The 22,119-nt window shown below is 44.4% G+C and overlaps 1 protein-coding gene across 1 annotated transcript in view; it reads left to right on the top strand.

Annotated features, from left to right (window-relative positions):
* Positions 1-2,091: 2,091 nt before the first annotated feature.
* CDR2L (cerebellar degeneration related protein 2 like) overlaps positions 2,092-22,119 on the top strand; it is a 42,232-nt gene continuing 22,204 nt past the window's right edge. Inside the window, exon 1 of the mRNA XM_077327873.1 lies at positions 2,092-2,958. Within this exon, the coding sequence (XP_077183988.1) occupies positions 2,880-2,958 (79 nt within the window). The 5' untranslated portion in view covers positions 2,092-2,879. The remainder of the gene's footprint in view (positions 2,959-22,119) is intronic.

The following is a 22,119-nucleotide window of genomic DNA, read 5'->3' as shown; positions in this document are numbered from 1 at the left end:
TATCTACATGTTTATGTTTTGTTTGGTTTGTTGCCTTATGGATCCTGATTTGGTGGGACACAGCATATAAATATTTTAAATAAGTAATATATATGTAACAGATATTGTAGAGCCTCTTGTGGCCCAGAGTGGTAAGGCAGCAGACATGCAGTCTGAAAGCTCTGCCCATGAGGCTGGGAGTTCAATCCCAGCAACCGGCTCAAGGTTGACTCAGCCTTCCATCCTTCCAAGGTCGGTAAAATGAGTACTCAGCTTGCTGGGGGGTAAACGGTAATGACTGGGGAAGGCACTGGCAAACCACTCCGTATTGAGTCTGCCATGAAAACGCTAGAGGGCATCACCCCAAGGGTCAGACATGACCCTTGCTTACACAGGGGATACCTTTGCCTTTAACAGATATTGCAGGTATGCCTTCCATTTTGTTTGTGGTCACAATTCAAATTGCCGGCTCCTACTTTTAAGGCCTTACATGAGCTGAGATCAGAGTGTTTGAAGGATCTTTTTTCCCCCTTCTATCACCCTGCTTACCATTTGAGTTATAGCCAAGATACTGTTCTGTATGTGCTACTTTAGAAAGTCAGGTGAACAGGAACAAGGGGCTGGCCTTTCTCTATAATGGTGCTCCATGTGGAATGTATTTCCCTGTAGTGATTCATCTGGCATCAAGCCATTCAAGTTTTTATCTGATGAGACCTATTATTACTTGTATCTTTTTCGATACCCTTGGTTAAATAGTTTTTATGCTGTCTATTAAATGTTTTGTTTACATAATTTTATTGTGCCATTTGTGCTATTCATTCTGCAGCTTTATTGATTATATTATTAATTTTGATTATGAGTTTATCACACAAATTTTGTGATGCATGTTTTAGCTGATTTTATTGTAAGTCACTTTGGGCTTATTTTTATGAAGATAGGAACTAATAAATAAAACTATGGTTATGGTTTAATGTTTACAGTTTTCTGTAAACCTGCTGAACTGCAATGTTGCCCAGATGAGAGAAGGAAAAAACTGAGTGCAAATAGGCAACTATAAGACACAGAATATTAGAAGGCTCAGAATCATATGGTCAAACTGATATGGAATAAAGTTAACCCAACATGTTATATGTATATCCAGTTCACTTAATATAATCCTTCCATCTTTCCTTCCTTCCTTGTTATCTGCAATTCAAACAGAAGCAAAGAAACACTAGTGCTTAACTCTTGTGAGACCTGTTGACCCATTTGAGTTTATCAGATTTATGCATGAGGAAACAGGATTAGCTTTCAGGCCTCTGTGAGAATCATAGGTTTTGTTTTTTTAACTGACTAGAAATAATGAAGAATGTGAAAGCATAGTTATATGAAGCTACCACACAAGTCCGGCACCCAAAGATGTGTTTTACAATATGATCACCAAAGTTTATGTTTTGCTTTGGGCTGAATCAGTCTGTAACTTCTGTTCACAACCAGCACAGCACTTGTGCAAACCAGATCACTAATATTCTATTGTGCAGTTGGGGAACAGAGAGTTAGAGATATGCACAAGTAAGGCCGCAGACAGTGCTTAATTTTTTAAAGACAAGATTCAGGGAAACTTTTCCCTTTAATCCCAGAATCACCAGGAAAGGTATTAATTGGGTCGGAGTTACTCTGAAGGTTGGAAAACGGTATTATTTTAGAACATGTTCAGTCACACACGATTTCTAGAAACAAAGGGTCCTAAACTAAATGTCAATGGAAATGGCTCAAGAAAATAAATTCTGAGGCTGACTGCTGTGGGACCCCTCGAAAACCGAGTCTCTTTATCGAACAGCCCGCCTAATACACGTTCGTCTTATCCCCCATCTATGTCCATGAACAAGAAGCTTAGATCCGGTTGATTTCCTTTTCGATTGCAGCAGCTAAACCGAGAAGGGGGATTTTTTTTCCTCAGAAGAACAATGGCGAAGAATTCTTCCAGTCGAAGAGCCGCAACCTGTCACCAGAATGCCGCCGCTCGCCTTCATCCTCTGCGTGCAAATGACAATCGGAACGCCCTGCTGTCGTCAAGAGCCCACCCACATTTTGGGAGGGTGGGGGGGATCGCCCTGACTGGCACCCTCCAGGACTCCGCCCCTCCTCCCTCGATCCTTGAGGAATGCAAGTGTGAAAGCCGCCTAGTTTGCATCTGGGTTTCCTCTGATTAAAAGGACCAGCGGGTAAAAAATGAGAAGGGGGGGGGGGTCTGTCTCCCTTTCGCCCCCTCCCTCGCGCCCATGGCTTTTGCGTGGATTTCCGTGCAGCAGTTCCGTGCTAGAGGTCTCCACCGAGCTGCACAAATAGGAACCGGCTGCCTTGGGAGGTTGCTTTTCTTTTGTGCATCACTCAGCTAACTCGGCGCAAAAGAAGAGCTCTGCAGTCTTGAGGCTTCGATTTCCCTCCTTAACAAAGACGAATCATCTAGACGCCCGTTCCAGAAATCAGGAGTTTGACGTGGAGGACAAGACAAGGCCGGGGAAATTCGGGCAGCCGTCGCCTGCCACGTCCTGGCCCTTGGGTTCCCGCCTCCCTTGCAAAAGGCTGATGGGGAGGGAGAGGAGGTGATGCAAAGGCAGAGAGACCGCTTGGAGCCTGGTACCGCTGCAGCCGCACTGATCACAATAGAACAACCGCAAAGCCATTGTCCCAACCTCAGGTCTGCTCGGCCCACTGGCCGGCTCAGCCTTAAAGCCGGACGACCAGTTCTTGCCTCCATCGGCTTTGCTCGCTGGAAGAATATCCCCTCTGCTCCTCCTCCCCCGCCCGCCCTCGTCCATTCTCACCCTTGACTCTGTCTCTCTCTGCTGCAGTATTCCCTGACTCAACCCTTCTTTGCTTTCTGCCCTGTTTTGGATGTTTTGGGATTGGGAGAGCCAATGCTGAGCACGGACAGGATGGACGAGTTTCAGAGTGAGGAAGAGGAACCTTGGTATGACCAGCAGGATCTGGAACAAGGTAAGCAGACACCAAAACCAGCAGCCTAGTCTGGATGATATCCACATCCCAGGAAGGAATGACCTAGCATTACCCCCAATACTGCAGCTGCTCTGGGGTGGGGGAGGTCTATAATTTGTATGTTTATTATTTCATCATACTTGTCATGGGACAACTCCAAGTTAAAATATTGTGTAGATTTTGTTCTTCTTAATGGGATAACGGTCTTGTAGTATCATTAGTTATCACGGCATTAGACTTAACAGTGGTCATACCAGGTGGCAGATTTAGGCCCAATCATTTTGTTATAAATACTATTTAAAATGTAGATTAGATAGAGACAAATCAGAAGTTACTTGTGCTAATGTGGAAATGGGAGTGAGGTTAAGTTTTCAGTTGTAAATGTAACCCAAGAAAGATGGAGAATATTTTTAAGAGAGAAATTAATCCACTTTGAGGGTTTTACATTAACAGTTCTATACTTTTACAATTATTTGTTTTGCAAGATGCAATGAGTTTGATTTCCCCCTTTAAAAAAAATAACATACTTTTGTGTCAAATTGTTTTATTGAGAGGAAAGTTTTTCTTTTCATCTATGGGCCGCACAAGCCAAATCTTTTTGTGTACAAGAATCAATTATTTTAAGAGAAACTCACCACTGTCTCTATTTATGTGCCGCTTTACCATACACTGAGATAGACTCATATGGACAGTTATAGTATTTTGTTGAAAATACAAGATTTGACATCTTCAGATAATAAGAGAAAGATTAGGAGTGAAGCATTCCATTATAGATATATGCCTAATGTGCTACTGAATCCTAAATAAAACTGAAACAGAAGCATTCCATTTATGACACATGAGATCTGATGGAAAATAATGACTATGTAAAGTATTAGAGCTTCCAAATATTGAGCCCTGGGGAAACTAAGGTGATATTGGAGATGAAACACTATTGCCACCCTTGCGTGGTGAATAAGGACAAAATGCTATCTAACCAAAGGTGATCCCATCAATTTCAGTGGGATTTTCCCATTAAAATCAGTGGGACTATGAATGCACTACACTTCAGGCAGATCATGGCCTTAGTTGTTTGAAGCCTCTGCAACTGGTTTCCTTCAGACTACAACAGGTTAAATTGCTAGTTTGGGGATCTGAGAATCTAAATAGAAAGTTTAGGTTATGGACAGATTTATTTGATCCTAAATAGCATGCAATTTGGCCCCAGTTTCTTGTCCATTAGTAATGTAAATATAATTTCTAAAACTGAGGTCATTGGGAGGGCTCTTGATGTCACTGAATGAAAAGCCTGTCTCTGCCAACATCCACATGTCTGCTTCATTATGTGAATGGGGAATGAGTTTGTGTGGTTATGGAAAGAAGAAAATGGTTTTTATACCCCACTTTTCACTATCCTAAAGAGTTTCAAAGCAGCTTACTATCGTCTTCTCTTCCTCTTATGACAGCAGACACCCTGTGAGGTTGCTGGAGCTGAGAGAGCTCTGACAGAACTGCTCTGCAACAACTCTGGAACTCCTACAAGCTTTGAATAGCTGTTTGTGAAACTGTTCTCTATACTGTCTGTTAAAAAAAAATTAGACTATAGACAATTACATATCAAACTAATAAATATCAGTTTGTAGAATCCCTTGACAAAGCGCTACATAGCAAAACACTTTGGGAACTATTAAACAGATATTGAATTGAAGACTCCTTGTGTGTCAACTTACTATGCTGAATTCAGCTAATTTATGCTTCCATACAGGCATCCCAGTGTCCTCTATTTTGGCTAATGGTAAACTGGCACCAGTGTTAAAGAAAGGGGTACAAGAAAATAGTAAGCCTAACAGATTGACTAGGAATGGAGATATGGAGAAATCTTTAAATCCACTGAAATGGAACATTACTGCCTAATAATTACAACAGCTAATTTATATGATGTGCCAAACTCTCAGGTATTGACATCACTGAGGAAGAGCAAGAGTCAGGAGTGTAAGTTGACCACGCAGCCTTTGGAAAAGGTGGAGGGGTAGCATAGGAAGAATTGTTTAAGATCAGGATACCAACCTCCTAGGTATCAAGGAAGAAAGACTGTTTGACTGCAGATTCAGACAGAAAGATACGTGTCTTCTGAGTGACTTACTCAGTTTAAGTGCTAAAAAAGCTAAAGGCAAAGTAATCTATAGTAACCTGCAGCCTCATTATTTTACTGGTGATTTTGGTGAGTCATCAAAGGTTATTGTATGTAGAATGTATAAAACCTACTGACTATGTAATCACTGTTTGAGTGGGAACTGACCAAAGGCTATACTCACTAAGCATTTAACTACTAGTTAATTATAGCAACTTTCTAAAGCATATCACATCTTTACTAGCTGCTGTAAGAACATAAGAAGAATTCTGCTGAATCAGTCCAATGAATCTATTCCAGATTTTCTCAGCCAGGGTTTTGTGAAATCCTGGGGTTTCTTGAATGGGTAGGAGTTAATTAATTTTAATGTATTTTAAAATTTGTAAAAATTCTCTTAGAACTTTCTCAGCCCCACCTACCTCACGGGGTGGCTGTTGTGGGGAGAGGAAGGGAATGGTGTTTGCAAGCTGCTTTGGGACTCCTTCAAGTAGTGAAAAGCAGGGTATAAAAACCAAGCTCTCAATCCAGTGGTTCATGCAAGCCAGCATCCTGCCTCACATAGTGGCCAACCAGTTATTCTGCAGGGCCAACAAGGCCTTCCCCTCAAAGTTGCTTCATAGCAGTGGTATTCAGAGGTTTTCAGCCTATGAATGTGCAGGCTTCCTTTAGTCACTATGGTTAGGAGCCACTGAGGGACCTGTTACACAACTTAGATATCAGATTGGGGAATTCAATTCAGCTAGTGAGAGGGGTAGCAATAGGATCTCCAACAGCACATACCAGGATATTCCCTTTAAAAACTCTCAGAATGAACCAATCCAGATTAACTAAACATGGCTTTTATCAAGAAAGAATTCAGAAGTGATTTACAAACTTGATTCACCTTTAGTCTGTTGAAAGTACTTCCTTTTGCCATTCTGAATTTGTTGCCCACTGATTGGTTGCACTTGAGTTCTAATATTTTGGGCAAGGGAGAAGAGCAAAAGAGTGAGTTTATTTGGATTTCAGTCCTAAGACTTTTTACTCTCCCTTTGTTTTGATAAACAGCTGAAGATGGCATTGCTATCTCATCCTTCAAATAATGTTACTGAGTTGTAGCTTATATTATTACCAGAGTCCATGCAACTCTGATGAAGCAAACACCTCTGTACACATTTCTGTATTGCATTTCATCACACACACCCATTCACATTGCTGAGTAAAGTCATTCTGAGTCGAAAACGCTGTTCCTTTAAGGAAGCCCTAACATTGGAATGTATGAATGAAGGTGGAGAAAAGTAGGGACAAAAAGCCTTGTTTCCGGCAGCTGTATGTGGTGATGTGGCTCTAATGACATCATGCAGCAGCTTCTCAAGGAATGTTTGCTAGGGAAGTGCAAGGGAGTAAATTTTGAAACACAAACTGTAAAGATCAGGGAAGTCCTTTCTATTCCATGGTTAATGGTTTGCTTTAGGCAGAATGCTTTAAAAAATTGACTGCAGTGAGATGCAAAATTTAGCCACTATAGCTGGGCTTTCATGAGCTTCATGCTATACGTATGCAATTTTTTATCTTGATCTTTTTTTCAAGGAGCATGCAGTGGTGTGCTTTCTTCTCCTTCCCATTTTATCATGTAAAATATGACAACCCAAGAGATAAGTGACTGGCTCAAGGTCACAAGGATGCTTCATGGCACCCTAGTATATAGTCTTATTTATTACTGTACACTATCACAGAGTACAATCCTATCAACACTTTCCTGGGAGTAAGCCTCACTAAATAAAATGGGGCTTACTTTTGAATAGACTTGGGTAGTAATAAATTAGCTGCTCTCATCTAGGTCATCCTGTTTTTACATTATAGCCCTCGTGTGGAATGAGTAGGGACATAAAAGAGTCACTAAACTGCGGATGTGTTCACATCTTCCTTCTGAAGCAGCAGTTGTTTACTCCAGCAGTAAAGTTCTTTGTGCCTTGGTCTGGATGGCCCAAACTAGTCTGATCTCATCAGGTCTTGGCTGCTAAGCAGGGTAACCTAGGTTAGTGCTTGGGAGGCTGGTTTGCCATTGCCTGCCTCTGACTAGGAACCCTGAACTTCCTCAGTGATCTGCCTCTCACATCATCTGGCAGCAAATTCTGCACGTTAATGACTTTCCCTGTAAGGTAGTATTTCCTTTTGTTTTTCCTGAACTTATACTGCCCATCAGCTTCATTGGAAGCCCTTCAGTTCTATTATTTTGGGGGAGGCAGAAAAAATTCTGTGTCAACTCTTTTCATTCCATGCATAATTTTATAAACCTCTATCATGTTTCTCCTTAGTCATCTTTTCTAAACTGAAAAGTGCCAGACTCTGCAGCCTTTCAACATAGGGAAGGTGTTCCAGCTCCCTAATCATCGTGCTTGCCCTCTTCTGTATTTTTTCCTGTTCTGAAATGTCCTTTTTGCGATATGGTGAACAGAACTGTACACAATATTCCAAAAGAGGCTGCACCATAGATCTATACAGGGGCATTAGAATATTGGCCATTTTCTTCTCAGTCCCTTTCCTAATAATACTGAAAAACACAATATACTTTTTTCATTGCTGCAGCACTCTGCATTGAAACATTCATTGAATTATTCACAACGACCCCAAGATCTTTCTTTCTCTCAAGCTCAGCAACTTCAGACCTTATTACCCTATACTTGAAACTAGGATTTTTTTTGTCCCAGTGTGCGTCACTTTACATTTACTGATACTGAACTTCATTTGACGCATTTTCACCTATCCACCCACATTGTGGAGGTCCTCGTGGAGCTCTTCACTTTCAACCTGGGCTTTCATTGTCCTGATAACCTGGTGTCATCTGTAAACTTGATGGCTACGCTACTCATCCCTAGTTCCAGTTCACTGATGAATACACTAAATAGTACTAGCACCAATTTGTGGAACTGCACTGGTTACTTCCTTCCATTGTGAAAACAGTCCATTAATTCCTACTCTTTACTTCCTGTCATTTAACCAGTTTTTAATCCATAAGAGAACTTCTTATCCCATGGTTGCTAAATTTATTCAAGAGCCTTTGGTGAGGTACCTTGTCAAAAGCCTTTTGAAAGTCCAGGTATATAATGTCTTCCAGGTAACCATTGTCTACATGCTTATTTATTCTCTCAAAAAACTCCAAAAGGTTGATGAGGCAGGACTTCCCTTTACAGAAGCCAGGCTGATTTTCCCTCAGCTAGCTTTGTTTCTCTACATGCCTAACAATTCTATCTTTAATTATAGTTTCTACTAATTTGCCTGGGACAGATGTTAGGCTTGACTGTCTTAATTTCCTGGATCCCCTTTTACAGAATTGGTGTCACTGTTGCTACTTTCCAGTCTTCTGGTACAGCAGCTGATTTTAGTGATAGGTTACATATATGTAAAGTGACCAAATCGTCCCACTTTTGGAGGGACATCTGGGGGCATCTGGCAAATTGTACTTATGTTGAAATTTAAAAATATATATTACAATACTATTTTTGCGTTCTATGCATTCTATGAAAATTTTGCTCCATATAGACCAAATTTTTAATCAAGAACCCCCCCGGTCAATGGTGTCCCGCTTTACCAATGTTAAAATCTGGTCACCGTACGGGTTAGTGAGATCAACAATCTCACAATGGTCTCAGTTTTGCTGAGTTCTTCGGACTTCTTTCCTCAAAATAGGGGATGTAGAATGGATATGTGCCACACAGTTTCCACAGTGAACACAGAAGCAAATGCATCACTTAGCTTTTCTGCCGTCTCCCCATCTTCCTTTAGCTATCACTTAGAAGCCAGTATTAAAGAAACATAACACAGAGAGAGAGAGAGAGAGAGAGAGAGAGAGAGAGAGAGAGAGAGAGAGAGAGAGAGAGAGAGATAAAACCATCTTTCAAGCTGCTGAGTTGATGCTTGTCTGTCAAGTCAACATAGGAAGCCAGCTTGTTGAATATGCTAAGTGAGGAATCTTCCATTAGGGCAGTGGTTCTCAACCTGGGGGTCGGACGACCCTTTCACAGGGGTCATGGCAGGGCAAGCAGCTTGGCCGTGGGGGGCACTGCCACTGTTGCTGCTCCTCCTGCAGGCGGCCGCACTCGTCTGCCAGACGCTCCAGAAGTGCCTCCAGCGCAGTCTCCCGACAGACACTCCAGGTGGCGGCACAGTTTGCGGGACAAGAGGCAGAACTGAACTGAGAAAGCCCGGGAAAATCCAATTTATATACAATCATGAATAATGGATATTCTTGCCATTGGCCAGTTTCAGTTTAATTTCTGTGAAAGAACACTTGCATAATTTTATGGTTGGGGGCACCACAACATGAGGAACTGTATTAAAGGGTCACGGCATTAGGAAGGTTGAGAACCACTGCATTAGGGGAAGATAAATGATGTTGTAGAAAAGAATCATTCTGTTGGAGGAATTGAAGGAGTCTTTCTGCAGGAAAAAGTTTTTCTCACATAGTGGAAGGAACTGCCCAATAGACACTCAGCAGTGCTCTGATCTATATTCCATGAATCTAGTAGCATGTCATTTCTAGGTTTTATGCAGAAATTCACCATAGCAGCAACCTCTGAAGTGCCATTACCTCAACCTGAAGTATTGTGGTTAAAGCTGTAGCTGTCGTGTCAAGTCATCAAGGAATGGAAAAGGTCACTGCAGGAACCCTCCCCAAGCAGTGTTACAAATCCGGCTGCATTACTTGAAGAAGTGCAGTGCAGATCACCTGACCCAGTCGGTTGTGCTGTTGTGACTGACTGGTTGTTGTTTGACTCAAAAGCTGCATCAGAAGGGATGTTGGTTATTTCTGCAATAACTAAGGCTCTTATTTATTCATGAGTTTGAAACTGCAGGTGCCTACAGCTAATGGAAAAATTTCCACTGGCTAATTGCTGAACCACTTGCAATCCTAGACAAGTGCCAAGTGTTGCTACACAATAGACCGGATGTAGGATATGTGGAAGGGATTATATTTAGCTCTTTGTTTCAGATCTGTTTCCAGTTTTCCAGTTTTCAAAAAATTTAGGTACTTGATTGCAGCCATAAATCATTCCCAGGGGGAAAAAGTGGAATTACATGATAGATTGGATTCATTGTGAGGAGTTTGCCAAAGCCAAAGCTCAGGGCCTAGAGATGCTAACCTTCAGATGGGGCATGGAGTTCTTCTAAAATAACAATGCAGATTACAGGGACCAGTTCTCTTGGAGAAAATGGCAGGTGGACTTTATGCATCGCTGAGTTCCCTCCCCTCCTGAAACTCCACCCTCCCTAGGATCCACCCCATATCTTGAGGAATTTCAGAATCCAAGTTGCAACCAGTGTGAAGCAACAGTGTGTGTGTCATCTAACTAGATGATGGTCTTGAGCCCCACTGGAAGGATTGTGCTTACCCATACTGTCTTCCTTATCATGCACATCACTACTACAAGTAGAGTTTACAACTCCTTCTCCCCTCCTCCTTTGTCAGATAGTTACAGGGTAGGCCACAGTGACTGTTACGTGCCCCTGTCCCCTGTTCACTCAGCTGCTACAGCCACCTACTGCAGGGAGCAGGCCAGTAACCGTTTGTTCGTTTGGACATGAGGTCCATTCCAAGCTGCAGCCACTATTTTCATGTTTACGTTTTCTGTGCCATAGCCAATGGCGTACCCAGCCTATTTGGTGCCTGGGGCAGGCAGATGGGTGGGGCTTGGTGGGAGCAGAGGCTTGGTGACACGGGGGATGGGGGCAGGCAGAGTAGGCCTGGTGACACAGGGTGGGGGCATGCCCAGATGGCCTCTGCAAATATCCTTGCTCTGGAAAGAGCAGCGATGCTGCCTGGTGGCTTTGGCCCCTGACAGCCAGGAGAGGGTGCAGGGAGGAGAAGGCCACGCAGTAGATCCCTTTGGGGTTTCTTCCCTGTGATTGGGCTAGTGAAGGCAACTCATTCACCAATCAGCAGTGCCTGGGTACGGCAGCTCCGCTTGCCATCAGCTGTGGCCAAGTCAGCTCAGTGCCAGACTCCACCTTTGCTTTCCTTGCCTTCACTAGAGCCTTTGTCATAGCAGCTGCTGGCTCTATCTTCAGCCACAACCAGCTTCTGTTGTGGCCGTGGCTGCGGCTGCTTCTTAGCCCTGATCAGTGTCGCCACAGAGAAGGTATAAGCTCTGAGGCTCAGCATGGGGCAAGGCATCACTCTTCTTCTCTCAGCCACACCCAGGCCTGTGGTCCCAGCATCCTCCTTGCCCCTCCTGCTACCTCCTTCCAGGCTATACCAAATTCTCCTTTTCATCGCCAGCTTTTACATAAAAATTACAGCAGCCTCCCAGAGGATGGAGCGTGCTGTGGCTTTCTGCCCCAGGTGTAAACTGCACGGAGCTTTTATTCCAACCCCAGATCGATTCAGTCCCTGCCCTCTTCACAGAATACGATTTCCATTTGGATTTGGGGTGTTTTAAAATTTCCTTCTGCAGCAAGAAGGATTGATCCGGAGTGACCCTACCTTTATTGTGCAATATCTTGGAGTGCTTTTAATGCTCAATATTTAAAGGCTGTTTTGAATCTGGCCTCTCCTCCCTGGTAGAGGACCCGTGATTGGCCACAGGTGGTCATGTGACAAACTTGCCTTAAAGGAGAAGCCCCTAATTTCTCTCAACTTCTGTCGGTCCTGGATTTTTTCTCCCTTCTCTGCCTTTTTCGATCATCTCCCCCCCCCCTCCAAGAAAAGAAAGAGGCTCCCTGCTTGGCTCCTCTCTCCCCACCCTTCAAGAAAAGAAAGAGGCTTGGTTCCCCCCCCCTTCTGAACTACCCTAACCACGTGCAGAACACTTTACTGTTTCAATGGGGGGGGGGGGAGGTCCGAGTTCAAGGCGATCTGAATTCAACAGGATTGACAATGGAATAAACAAAGTAAGTGCAGACTCTGCCCCAAGTCAAGTTCACCTGGCATCACTACTCCAGCCTGGGAGGCAAAGGCGCCCCCCCCCTCCAGCTCCCAGGATCCCACTGCTGCATCTCCCCCCCCCCCTGAGGCCAGGAGAAGAAGCAAACTCTTGGTTAGCAATGCTGGGGTCCTGCCCTGGCCTTCAGGTGCAGGGATGCGACAGGCAGGTGGGGACAAAGCCTTGTGAGCAGTGGCTTCCCCCGTCAGGTGGCACCCAGGGCAAATGCCTCACATCTAAATTTGATTGAAAATATCAAGGAGGGGACCATATACTTTAAAACAGCTTTCACCTTTGAAGATTTTTCTTTTTATATTGCCCTTCGTGATTTATTGAATACTAGTAATCAAGCCCGCTGTAATAAAAATACAGCGGGCGCTAGGCAAGGGAGCCCCTGGCAGTCGCGCGCAGCGTGGCTGGCGGGGGCTCCCTTGCCCGGTGGCCTGACGTGGCGAGAGGCACTTTCCTACCCTTGCAATTTTTAAATGTCAAGTCGTAATTCCAAAGTAAAATATCAAACTGCCCCCCCCGCCTCCACCTTTTGTTCTTTCTCTTTTTTCTTGCTTTTAGTGAAATCGGAGACAGTCTGCGTAGGTGTCTGTAGGGAGGGGGAGGGGAATGGCACAATAAAAGAGCCTACTTTTTGTCCCCTTGTTTGTGTTGTAACAGTTTTGCTTTACAACACACTTGTAATTTTTAAAAAATTATTTCAGACTTGGAGGGAGTTGGGAAGTTTTTGCCACATGAAAATGATTGATGAGTATAACAAATGGTGGGAAGTTTTAACTTCCTGTTCCTTGGCTATCCCATGTGTACACAAATCCTGGGGGTAAACAGGAGGGAGAGCGGAGCAAGGGCTCCCCGTGCAGTGGTCCAGAATGATTGGGAGAGCCAGGTCATGGCAAAAATCAGAGCAGCGCAGTGTGATGGCTGGGTGAGCCCTCTGTGCAGAAGAGATCACACTGAGCACTTACAATTCAGAGAATTAGAGAGAGGTTGTGTAAAAGGCCAAACAAAAATGTTAATGTCACTAATAAATATAATGACACAGGTAAGTTATTAGATACATTGATGCAGAAGAAATTGCAAATAGATTTGCCAACAGACCTGGGGGTGGGGGTAATGTCCTGTGTTTTTAATAGAGGCTTAATAGGATGTTATTTACCTGATGATGTAATGTAGCTCCTTGCCATGGAAAGTGACAGCAGCCTAATTGTGTATGTTAAGTCTCATCAAGTCACTCTTGTTAACAGGACCCCCTTGGGGGTCAAACGACCTTTTCACAGGGGTTGCGGTAGGGCGAGTAGCTTGGCTGTTGCAGCTGATCTGTTGCAGCTGATCCAGCAGCACTCTGCCAGGTGCTCCCAGTGGTGGCGCAGCTCAGCAGGCTTGGGCTCCAGGTGGCGGTGGCGCAGCTCCTGCAGCTGTGTGCCCAGCCTCTCCAGGTGCGCCTGCTTAGCATGGTGGGACAAGAGGCAGAACTGAACTGAGAAACCCTGGGGGGGGGGATTTATATACAATCATGAACAATGGATCTTCACACCACTGGTCAGTTTCAGTTTAATTTTTGTGAAAGAACCCTTGTATAATTTTATTGTGCAAGCCAGTTTGGTGTAGTGGTTAGGAGAGCGGACTTCTAATCTAGCAAGCCGGGTTTGATTCTGCACTCCCCCACATGCAACCAGCTGGGTGACCTTGGGCTCGCCACGGCACTGATAAAGCTGTTCTGACCGAGCAGTGATATCAGGGCTCTCTCAGCCTCACCCACCCCACAGGGTGTCTGTTGTGGGGAGAGGAATGGGAAGGCAACTGTAAGTCGCTTTGAGCCTCCTTCAGGTAGAGAAAAGCGGCATATAAGAACCAAGTCTTCTTCTTATTCTTCATGGTTGGGATCACAACATGAAGAATTGTATTAAAGGGTCATGGCATTAGGAAGGCTGAGAACCACTGATTTAGGCAATCCATCTAATTTCTTGTTCTTATTATATGTGTCAAACAACTTTGGATTTTCCTTTTGCATTTATTTACATTGGATGCTTTCACACATGTAAAATAATGCAGTTTCACTCCAGCGACTATTTGCAAGTAGATTTTGCCATTTTTCCCAGGTCTATTATGCCTGCACAGCTTACTTTGAATTTTCCCAGAAGTTGAGTCAGTAGGTCTTTGCATGCTGTGCCTGCACTCCTTCTTTTGCTCCTCCTTTTTCTCTTGGGAATCGCAGCATATACATTCTGCATATCAATAGGAAAAACGGGATGGTGTTGCGGCTCCAAAATTTCCTCTTTTGGGGCAGTGTGGTTGATCTCTCCCTATTGGTCAGTTTCATGCTGGACGTGTTTTTTGAAATAGCAACTAGAGATTCTTCAAGCTGTATTTACTCTCAGTAGACATCTTAGCAGAACATTATTAGTTTCTCCCCCCCACCCTTGCATTGGTATACAAGCTCCACTTTTGCTTCTGCACTTAAAGTTTAGAGGTTTTTTCACAAGCGAGAGGAATCTAGCATTATGAGTTTATCGTTAATGTTCGAATCTGGGGGGGATTACTGACTGCGTGTATGTGTGCGTACAGGTGAAAGTTGTAGAAGATGTATGCCCTCAGGTGGCGATGTAAACAGGTGGCCAGGGAGGCAGTGGCGAATGCACCATGAAGGAAGAGAGCAAGCAAGTAGATGAGTGTGTGTTGAGCTGGCACACACACACACATACCACACACACCTAGCATGCAGAAGACCACTGGAGCCCCATGGCTTGGTAGCCGCTCACCCTCAGGTTGGGCTCCCACTAGGAGGTAGCTTTTCAGAGATGCTGCAGGCAGCCAGGCTCACTAGTGGAACAGTAGGAGGCTAGTATCTGGTTGCAGCCAGTTCACCAGTTGCTGAAATTTCAAAAGGCATGATAGCCTTCCTGTCCCTGGTCACTGCTTGCTCAATCAAGCTGAAAACATTCATGTGCTCACCTCCACAGGGCACAATCACCTAGTTCTAGCTGAAGTACACAGTGACCTTCATCCTCTGCATCCTGGCGCTGAGCTTCCTCCTGCTCAGCTATTGAACATGCCTGCCCACAGGAACTCTCAAAAGTTCCAACTCCACCATTCAGCTATCATTGCTAAGTGGGAGCCTAGTCCACAGGGCTGATAAGGGGGACAGGCTCATGTGGTTGTTTGCATTCTGGGTAGGGAGTGCTCTCAGCGCAACACATGCCTGGCTGCTTGCTTGCTATCTTCTGCTCTGGCAGGCCCTCAACTGCCTCTCTGGCCACCTGTTCACTTAACTGCACACACACACAGAGTGACTAATTTTCCCCCAGCGATCCAAGATCGGCAATAAACTCTTATCTCTAGACTCATCCCACTTGAAGGGGGGAGTATGGAAAAGATTTGGAGTAGGGCAAACAACCTCATTGTGAGCCATAAAGTAGCCTCCAAGGGGCAAGAAAAGGGCAGGGGGAATTTGAAGGAGTCTGTATACTTTTGAATTACTTTTGGCTTGGAAGCAACAACAAATTGGTTTTTATACCCCCGCTTTTCACTACTAGAAGGGGTCTCAAAGTGGCTTACAATCACCTTCCCTTCCCCTCCCCACAGCAGACAGCTTGTGAGGAAGATGGGGTTGAGAGAGCTCTGAGAGAAACTGCTCTGTGAGAACAGCTCTTACAGGACTATGATTAGCCCAAGGTCTCTCAGCTGGCTGTATGTGGAGGAGCAGGAAATCAAATCTGGCTCACCAGATTAGAAGCTGCTGCTCTTAACCACTACCCCAAGCAAGGGGGGAAATTGCTACAAAACCACTCTCAGGAAAACTGGAGAAACAACTACCAGAAAGTGAACTGAGGGCTGAAGGGAAGAAAATTAATGCAAAACATAAGAGAAAACCTGACAGATATACATGGTGAAAGCGAGGGAAAACACCTATACATAATAGGCCGTCAACAATTGAAAGTACTTTTGGCTTTAGTTCAGCTGCATCATTAAGTACAGCACTACTTGTACTTGTCCTGAGATCCTCCCTAGTAGCTGACTGAGTGCCATCTGACCTGGGGGTTCTGTCTTCCAGCACCTATATCTTCTTTCCTTTCGGATAGTCTCATTATAGGGTTTTCAAGATAGGAGTTGGCCAGAAGCAATATGCCATTATCTTCTTCTGCACAGTATTAACTAGGGTTAGTTGAAGAGTCGCTGCCATCATCTGGAAGAAATCCTCTTCCAGTGCCACCTTCTGCTATTACTGTTGCCCAGTAGCTATTCTTTAAGGATCCCACCCCCACATCACCATTTGAACTGTCCTTTTCGGCTGATATGGCCATTGATTCCTCTGAAGGGGGAGGGGTGCATCTTGTGTGGTGTCTCAACAGTGACCATTCTTCTTTGAGTAATTCTGCTGGGAGTTTAGCCTCTTATGTTATTGCTCTCAGCTTGGCTGACACACACAATCCCCCTCAGATTAAGCCTCTTTTAAGAGACAGGACATCTTCCTTAATGCCTGTTGGCAACCCTAGATCATCACCATTGTATAAATCATTAAAACACAGCTAAACTCCTCCCCTAAGGGATGGTTTCCTTACATTGTAAAGATTATCAGGCCATGGAACAGAAACAAACAAAGCAGTTCCTGCTTGTACCTTGCAAGACTCCTCTTGAGAACAAGGGCAGCATGGGGCATAAGAATGAGTCACTGTGTGCATACCACTTCCATGGCAAGGACTTCTGCCAAATAACATCCAAGCATCACAGAGCATTTATACTTGCTGTTTTAGTAAGTATTTAAAAGCACATAAATTGCTAGCATTTTGGCACACTAAATGATGCTTAAGGAGCATAGGCCCACATGGTGCTGTAGCAGCAATCCTGTATTCATGAGAATATGCAGTTCTTTTGAACCCAGATTTCGGCATTCCTAGCCCTGCTCTCTCTCGTGACACAACCAAGGTTCTAAAAACTGTTGTTGTTTTTTTAGCAACCATAAATTGCCACCACTTGGGATTCCAGGTAGCTGAAAATATTGATATGATTCTTAAGCAGACCAGAATTTTTTAGACTATTCATCATCATCACCACAAAATATCACCACAAAGAACCTGTTACAAACAATACTAGCATAATTAGAGCATCCTCAACAGAAGTAGGCAGAATATTCTCTCACAGACACAGCCTTATGTTTCTACTGAACAAAAAAGGAAAATAAGAAATGTCATGGCAGTTGATACTGAATGCAAATTTAGGCAGAGTTCTAAAATATACATTCATTACAAGCTCTTTCTTTTTTCATGCATGGCGTAGAAGCCAAATTCATCCATAAATATTTTGTGGAAGGAAGAAGCAGGAAGTCCCACTCTAAGCCTCTACATTTGGGGAACAACTAATCAACTGCTTTTATAGACAAAGGGGGGCACAGGGGCACAAAAACACACCCTCAGTAGAGTCCACCAGCAAGCGGGGCAGAAAAGGCAGCCGCACATGTTCCTGCTCTACTCAGTGCTGCCACTGGCTCCATCCTCTGCTCCTCTCCCTCTCCTCCATCTTGCTCTTATGAAAGATTTGATGCAATGACAATTTTGTCCACACAGCCCAGATCCAGAAAGTCCCCTTTTCCTATTGTGCTATGTTCTAAACTACAGCACAGCTCAGCTAAGAAAGTGGAAAAAACTCTTTAAACGGCTGAAGAGGAATGGGATAGCACATGGCAGTGAGCTTCCAAACAGATGCTTCAACTGGAGCCACCCCACAGTTTCCCTCTTCAACCCAGAGAAAATAAAGATTTTATCTGAATTACAGATTGGGAATGAGTAACTGAAAAGTCATGTGCCTACATCGGACATGACATCATCTGCACACATGCCCATTTATTGTAGGGGCATCCTGCCACCCATGCAGGGAAACATCTGCATGTGGAAACAGCCAAAAAAAACTGCCCAAATCCATTTAAACTAGGGATGTGCGCCTCGGCTCAGCCGAAAAACCTCCGAGGCATAGCTGCCTTGGGGACAGACTCAGACTCAGGAAACCTTTATTGGCATACACAAACACAATCCAAGGAAACAAAATGGATTAGACAATACTATGTTCCCGCATTTTCAAGCATAAGTTATTTATTTGGAACATGCTTTCAAGAGCATCGGCTACCCTGGCATGTTTAATGGGATCCTTTTCTGAAAGCATTAATTTGATGATGAGGGATTTGGAATTGACTTTGGAAATTAAATCCCTCAAATATGACTGGATTAAAGCTCGTTGGGCAGAGAAAACTAGACACTCCAAAACAATATGTGGTAGTGTGTCTGGGGCATTACAACCATGTAGACGGAGTCTTTTGAAGGCGGGAATCTGATGAAATCTTTCCCATGACACGCTTGAGGGGAAGGAGTTGACTGGCAAGAAGGAAGGCCCTCCTAGCCAAAAGAGAATCCAACTGATAAAGATAAGCTGGTTGGATGAAATGCCTCCAATTTGGGGGGAACAGGTATTACATGGGACAGAAGATAAAATTTGCATTTCAATATCCTCATGTCTATGTGAAATTGCCTTGAAAATATCTTCTTCACTCAGACCCATAAGACACCCTATACCAAGCCCAATATTTTTCAGTTTAAGTAAAATTCTATTGTACCAAATGAATGGCTTGCACAGTAGGCCACATAGCAGGCTACCAGAAAGTCAACAGCCAAGCTTTTAAAGCCAGGTGATGCTGACCTAATTCCATAAGGATGGTCTGACTTGTGACACTTTTGGGTACCTCGAGTAAGGATCTTAGGAACATGGAATGTAGAGACTCCAATTCATTAGACAATTCAGCCCAAGGCGGTCCAAGGCAGCAAACCCCATGGCCAGACAGATCCGAAGCGGCCGTTCCGAGGCACGCTTTGTGGTGCTCTGAGGCGCCTTGTATCCAAGGAAAGGTGGGCTCGGGATGCTCCTCCCCCCAGAGGAGGAAGTCAATGAGAACCCGCCTGCCCCCCCCCACTCCCTCATCCCCCCATATGACAGGCTCACCCAGTGGCAGGGCTTTGCTCCAGCATGTGTCCAATGGCTGGCACACAACCAGGGCCCCTGCTCTGCTCGTCAGGCTCTGCTCCAGCGTGTGGCCACTGGCCGGTGTGCCACCACTGCCCCTGCTCTCCTCACCAGGCTCTGCTCCAGCATGCGGCCTCTGGCCAGTGTGCCACCACCCCTGCTCTCCTTGCCATGGAGGCCCTGGCCTCCTACAAAGCTGAGGCGGTCCAGACTGGAAGGTGAATGTACAAGCCTAATTTAAACTCTACTGAAGACTAACACATTTTAGTTAAGATTGACAGGCCTGCCAAAATTAGCACTAATTTGATAGAGACAGGCTATTGGTCTTTCATACCAACAGGTAAACTCTCTCATCCAGCCAGAATATGGTAGGTCAGTTAAACTAAGAAGGGCACAAGGGCTGGAGCTGAGAGATCCATTCCAAGAGATTCGTCCGCTGGTGCAAGGCTTCCGTTCTGAATGGAAAGGTTTCATAGGATCCAACCCAAACAAAATTTCCATTCCTATACCTGGCTAAATTTTAAAAGATAGAAGGCTTTGAACCTGACAGATCAGCATGAACACTCTTCTAAGAAAATGCTGGATCTTGAAATGAATTATTTGGTGTTCCAGTCAGTTGTTTATGATTTATATTAAAACACTTCATATCTCTTCCTTGCCAGGTATTTTTAAGTCCTGTGTGTGTTCTTCACAACCATCTGGATCTGTAATCATGGCAAGATTTGCTAATTTTACTCTAACTCTCCTACTTATTTTCCTTGACTCACTGTTTTTATTTATCTATTTATTTATTTATTTTAGGTTTTTATACCGCCCTTCCATACAGCTCTGGGTGGTTTGCATATAACATCATGGGGTAACTACATAGAACATTGCAAAAATATAACAAATATAACAATCATAACATGTCAACCAAAACAATATTTAAACAGGAACATTGACACAGCTTTGGGTTGGTCAGATTATTTGGTCATGGGAGGGGGTGTCTGGGGGAGCAGTGGGTGTTTTTGGGCTGGTCAGCCACAAGCAAATGCCTGGTGGAGGAGCTCCCTTTTGCAGGCCCTGCAAAATTGTGAGAACTCAAACAGAGCCCTGATCTCTTCAGGGAGCTCATTCCACCAGTTTTGCAAAATGCTTTTTCTTGATTTGGAAACAACTTTTTCCACAGGAGTATTCGTGATCTTTTTCTTTATGAAATGATGCTTCACTTTACTGGTGAAGTGGTGTTTTCTAAGGGGCTGTTACTATTTTTGTGTACTAAAAGATCCCCAATCCCTGCATGTATACTGCCTCTCTGCCAACATAGGGAAAATACTTTCCTTTGCTTTCTAACTTCTCAGTCAGCATACATGAGAACTGCTGTGTATATTCTCATTTCTCAGACTTTGGTATCCTTTTGTTCATCTCGAAAATTAGTAAATATGTTCTGACAAGTCTTCTGTGTTATTGATTCTTTATTATATGCCTATCTATATCTATCCATATCTATCTATATACAATACAACAAAATGTGCAGAGTACTTCTCACAACATGCCAGCCCTCTGATTGGCCCATGGGGAGGGAGGGCCCTCCCCCCAAGGGCCACTCAGAGATGCTGGCGCACCATCAGTAACCACCATGGGGCCTTTGATTGGCCCTCACTGGAAAGGGGTCCTCCCCCACTGAGGACTAATCAGAGGGTTTTCCAGCCCTCTGCAGGGGACATGAATCCTCACTGCCTCCACCATGACCTTCTGCTCACTCAACTGGCCACCCTGCCCACTGGTTGAGCTGTGCTGAAGCCTGCTTTAAAAGAGGGCTGTAAACTACCAGCAGGCCCCCCGGCTAGAGTGAGTGAGAAGAGCAGGGCAGAGGACACGGCAGTTCCTCCTACCAATGGCAAGGAGGTGGCAAACAACCCCTTTGCAGTCTTCTGGTCCCATACAGAGCCAGGGCTGCCAAAAGCCTCTGCCACAGCTGCCCTCCTGCCTCCCTGTGGGGTAAGAAGCAGCATTGGCCAAGCACCGGGAATGCTGCCATGTTCCAGCCCTATGCAGTCACAACTGGGGCACCGAGCCTCCTTCCCATGAAATTCAAACATCCTGAACTGACCAATTATGGGTCTGTCATTATGCTGCAGTTATGAATTTACTGTTCTCACTGTTTATTATGGTTCTATAGCTATTTATGGTTACTCACTTTTTCTGTATTTTTCCTGTTCCTCTGTTTCATATGAAGCGTCCTGAGACTTAGGGGAGGGCGGTATATAAATATAATAAATAAATTTAAATCCTCCCACACTGGGGGCGGGCTGCCACTAGCTCCTAGCCAACGCCCAGCCTTCCACGCTGACAGTTGGTCTCCAGGGCCCCACTGCTGCCGCCTCCCAAACTGAGAGCGGGCGGCAGGGGGTTGGCCACTGGCTCCCAACCACCCGTCTCTGGTGCGGACAGAACAGGGCAGAGTACAGTGTGGCAAAGGCCACTTTAAATGTAGGCTAGGAGCCGCCAGCCCCCCACCCTCCACTGTCAGTGCTTACTGTGGAAGAGTGGAAACAGGTGAGGGGCCCAATAATTGGTGTGGGGGTGGGAAGCCCTGCCAGCTTCTAGCCCACTTTTCAAGTAGAGTTTCTTCCTAGTAATAATAAAATGATGATTTGGCCAATATTCTGTGACTTGGCTTGCTTTTTTGATGTATCTGCCTCCTATGTAGGTTATTTTACTACTGTCTATTCATTGTACAAGTGTATCCTGGAGTTACCATGGTTGGGAAGATCTGGAGAGGCCCCATATAGTATGTGAATCAATTGCTTATTTGCCAAGTACTTTTAAGCTACAAAAAGCATCCCCTTTGAACTGTGCTTTTTGACTCTTGATCTGTTAGGTACCATTTTTTGACCCATTAGGCCCCTGCTGAAAAAAAACAAGGTTGGTAGAATAGCATTATCCCCCAATTTTATGGTACATGTTGCATTTCTTTTTTCTTTTCTTAAATTTATGTTCTGTTTTTCTAAGTGAATCTTAAGGTCAGTTTAATATTCAGCAAAATGTAAAACTTTATAGGCAGAACTGTTGGGGAAAATAGTCAAATGCTGGAATATTCTCCCCAGGAACAGTTTTCTTGGACACAAGAAACAAGAATGTCAGAGGGAAGGA

The sequence above is a fragment of the Paroedura picta genome, chromosome 3 (genome assembly GCF_049243985.1).
Source record: "Paroedura picta isolate Pp20150507F chromosome 3, Ppicta_v3.0, whole genome shotgun sequence".
Lineage (NCBI taxonomy): Eukaryota > Metazoa > Chordata > Lepidosauria > Squamata > Gekkonidae > Paroedura > Paroedura picta.
The sequence above is the reverse complement of the archived record's forward strand: the minus strand, read 5'-3'. Positions and strand labels throughout refer to the sequence as shown.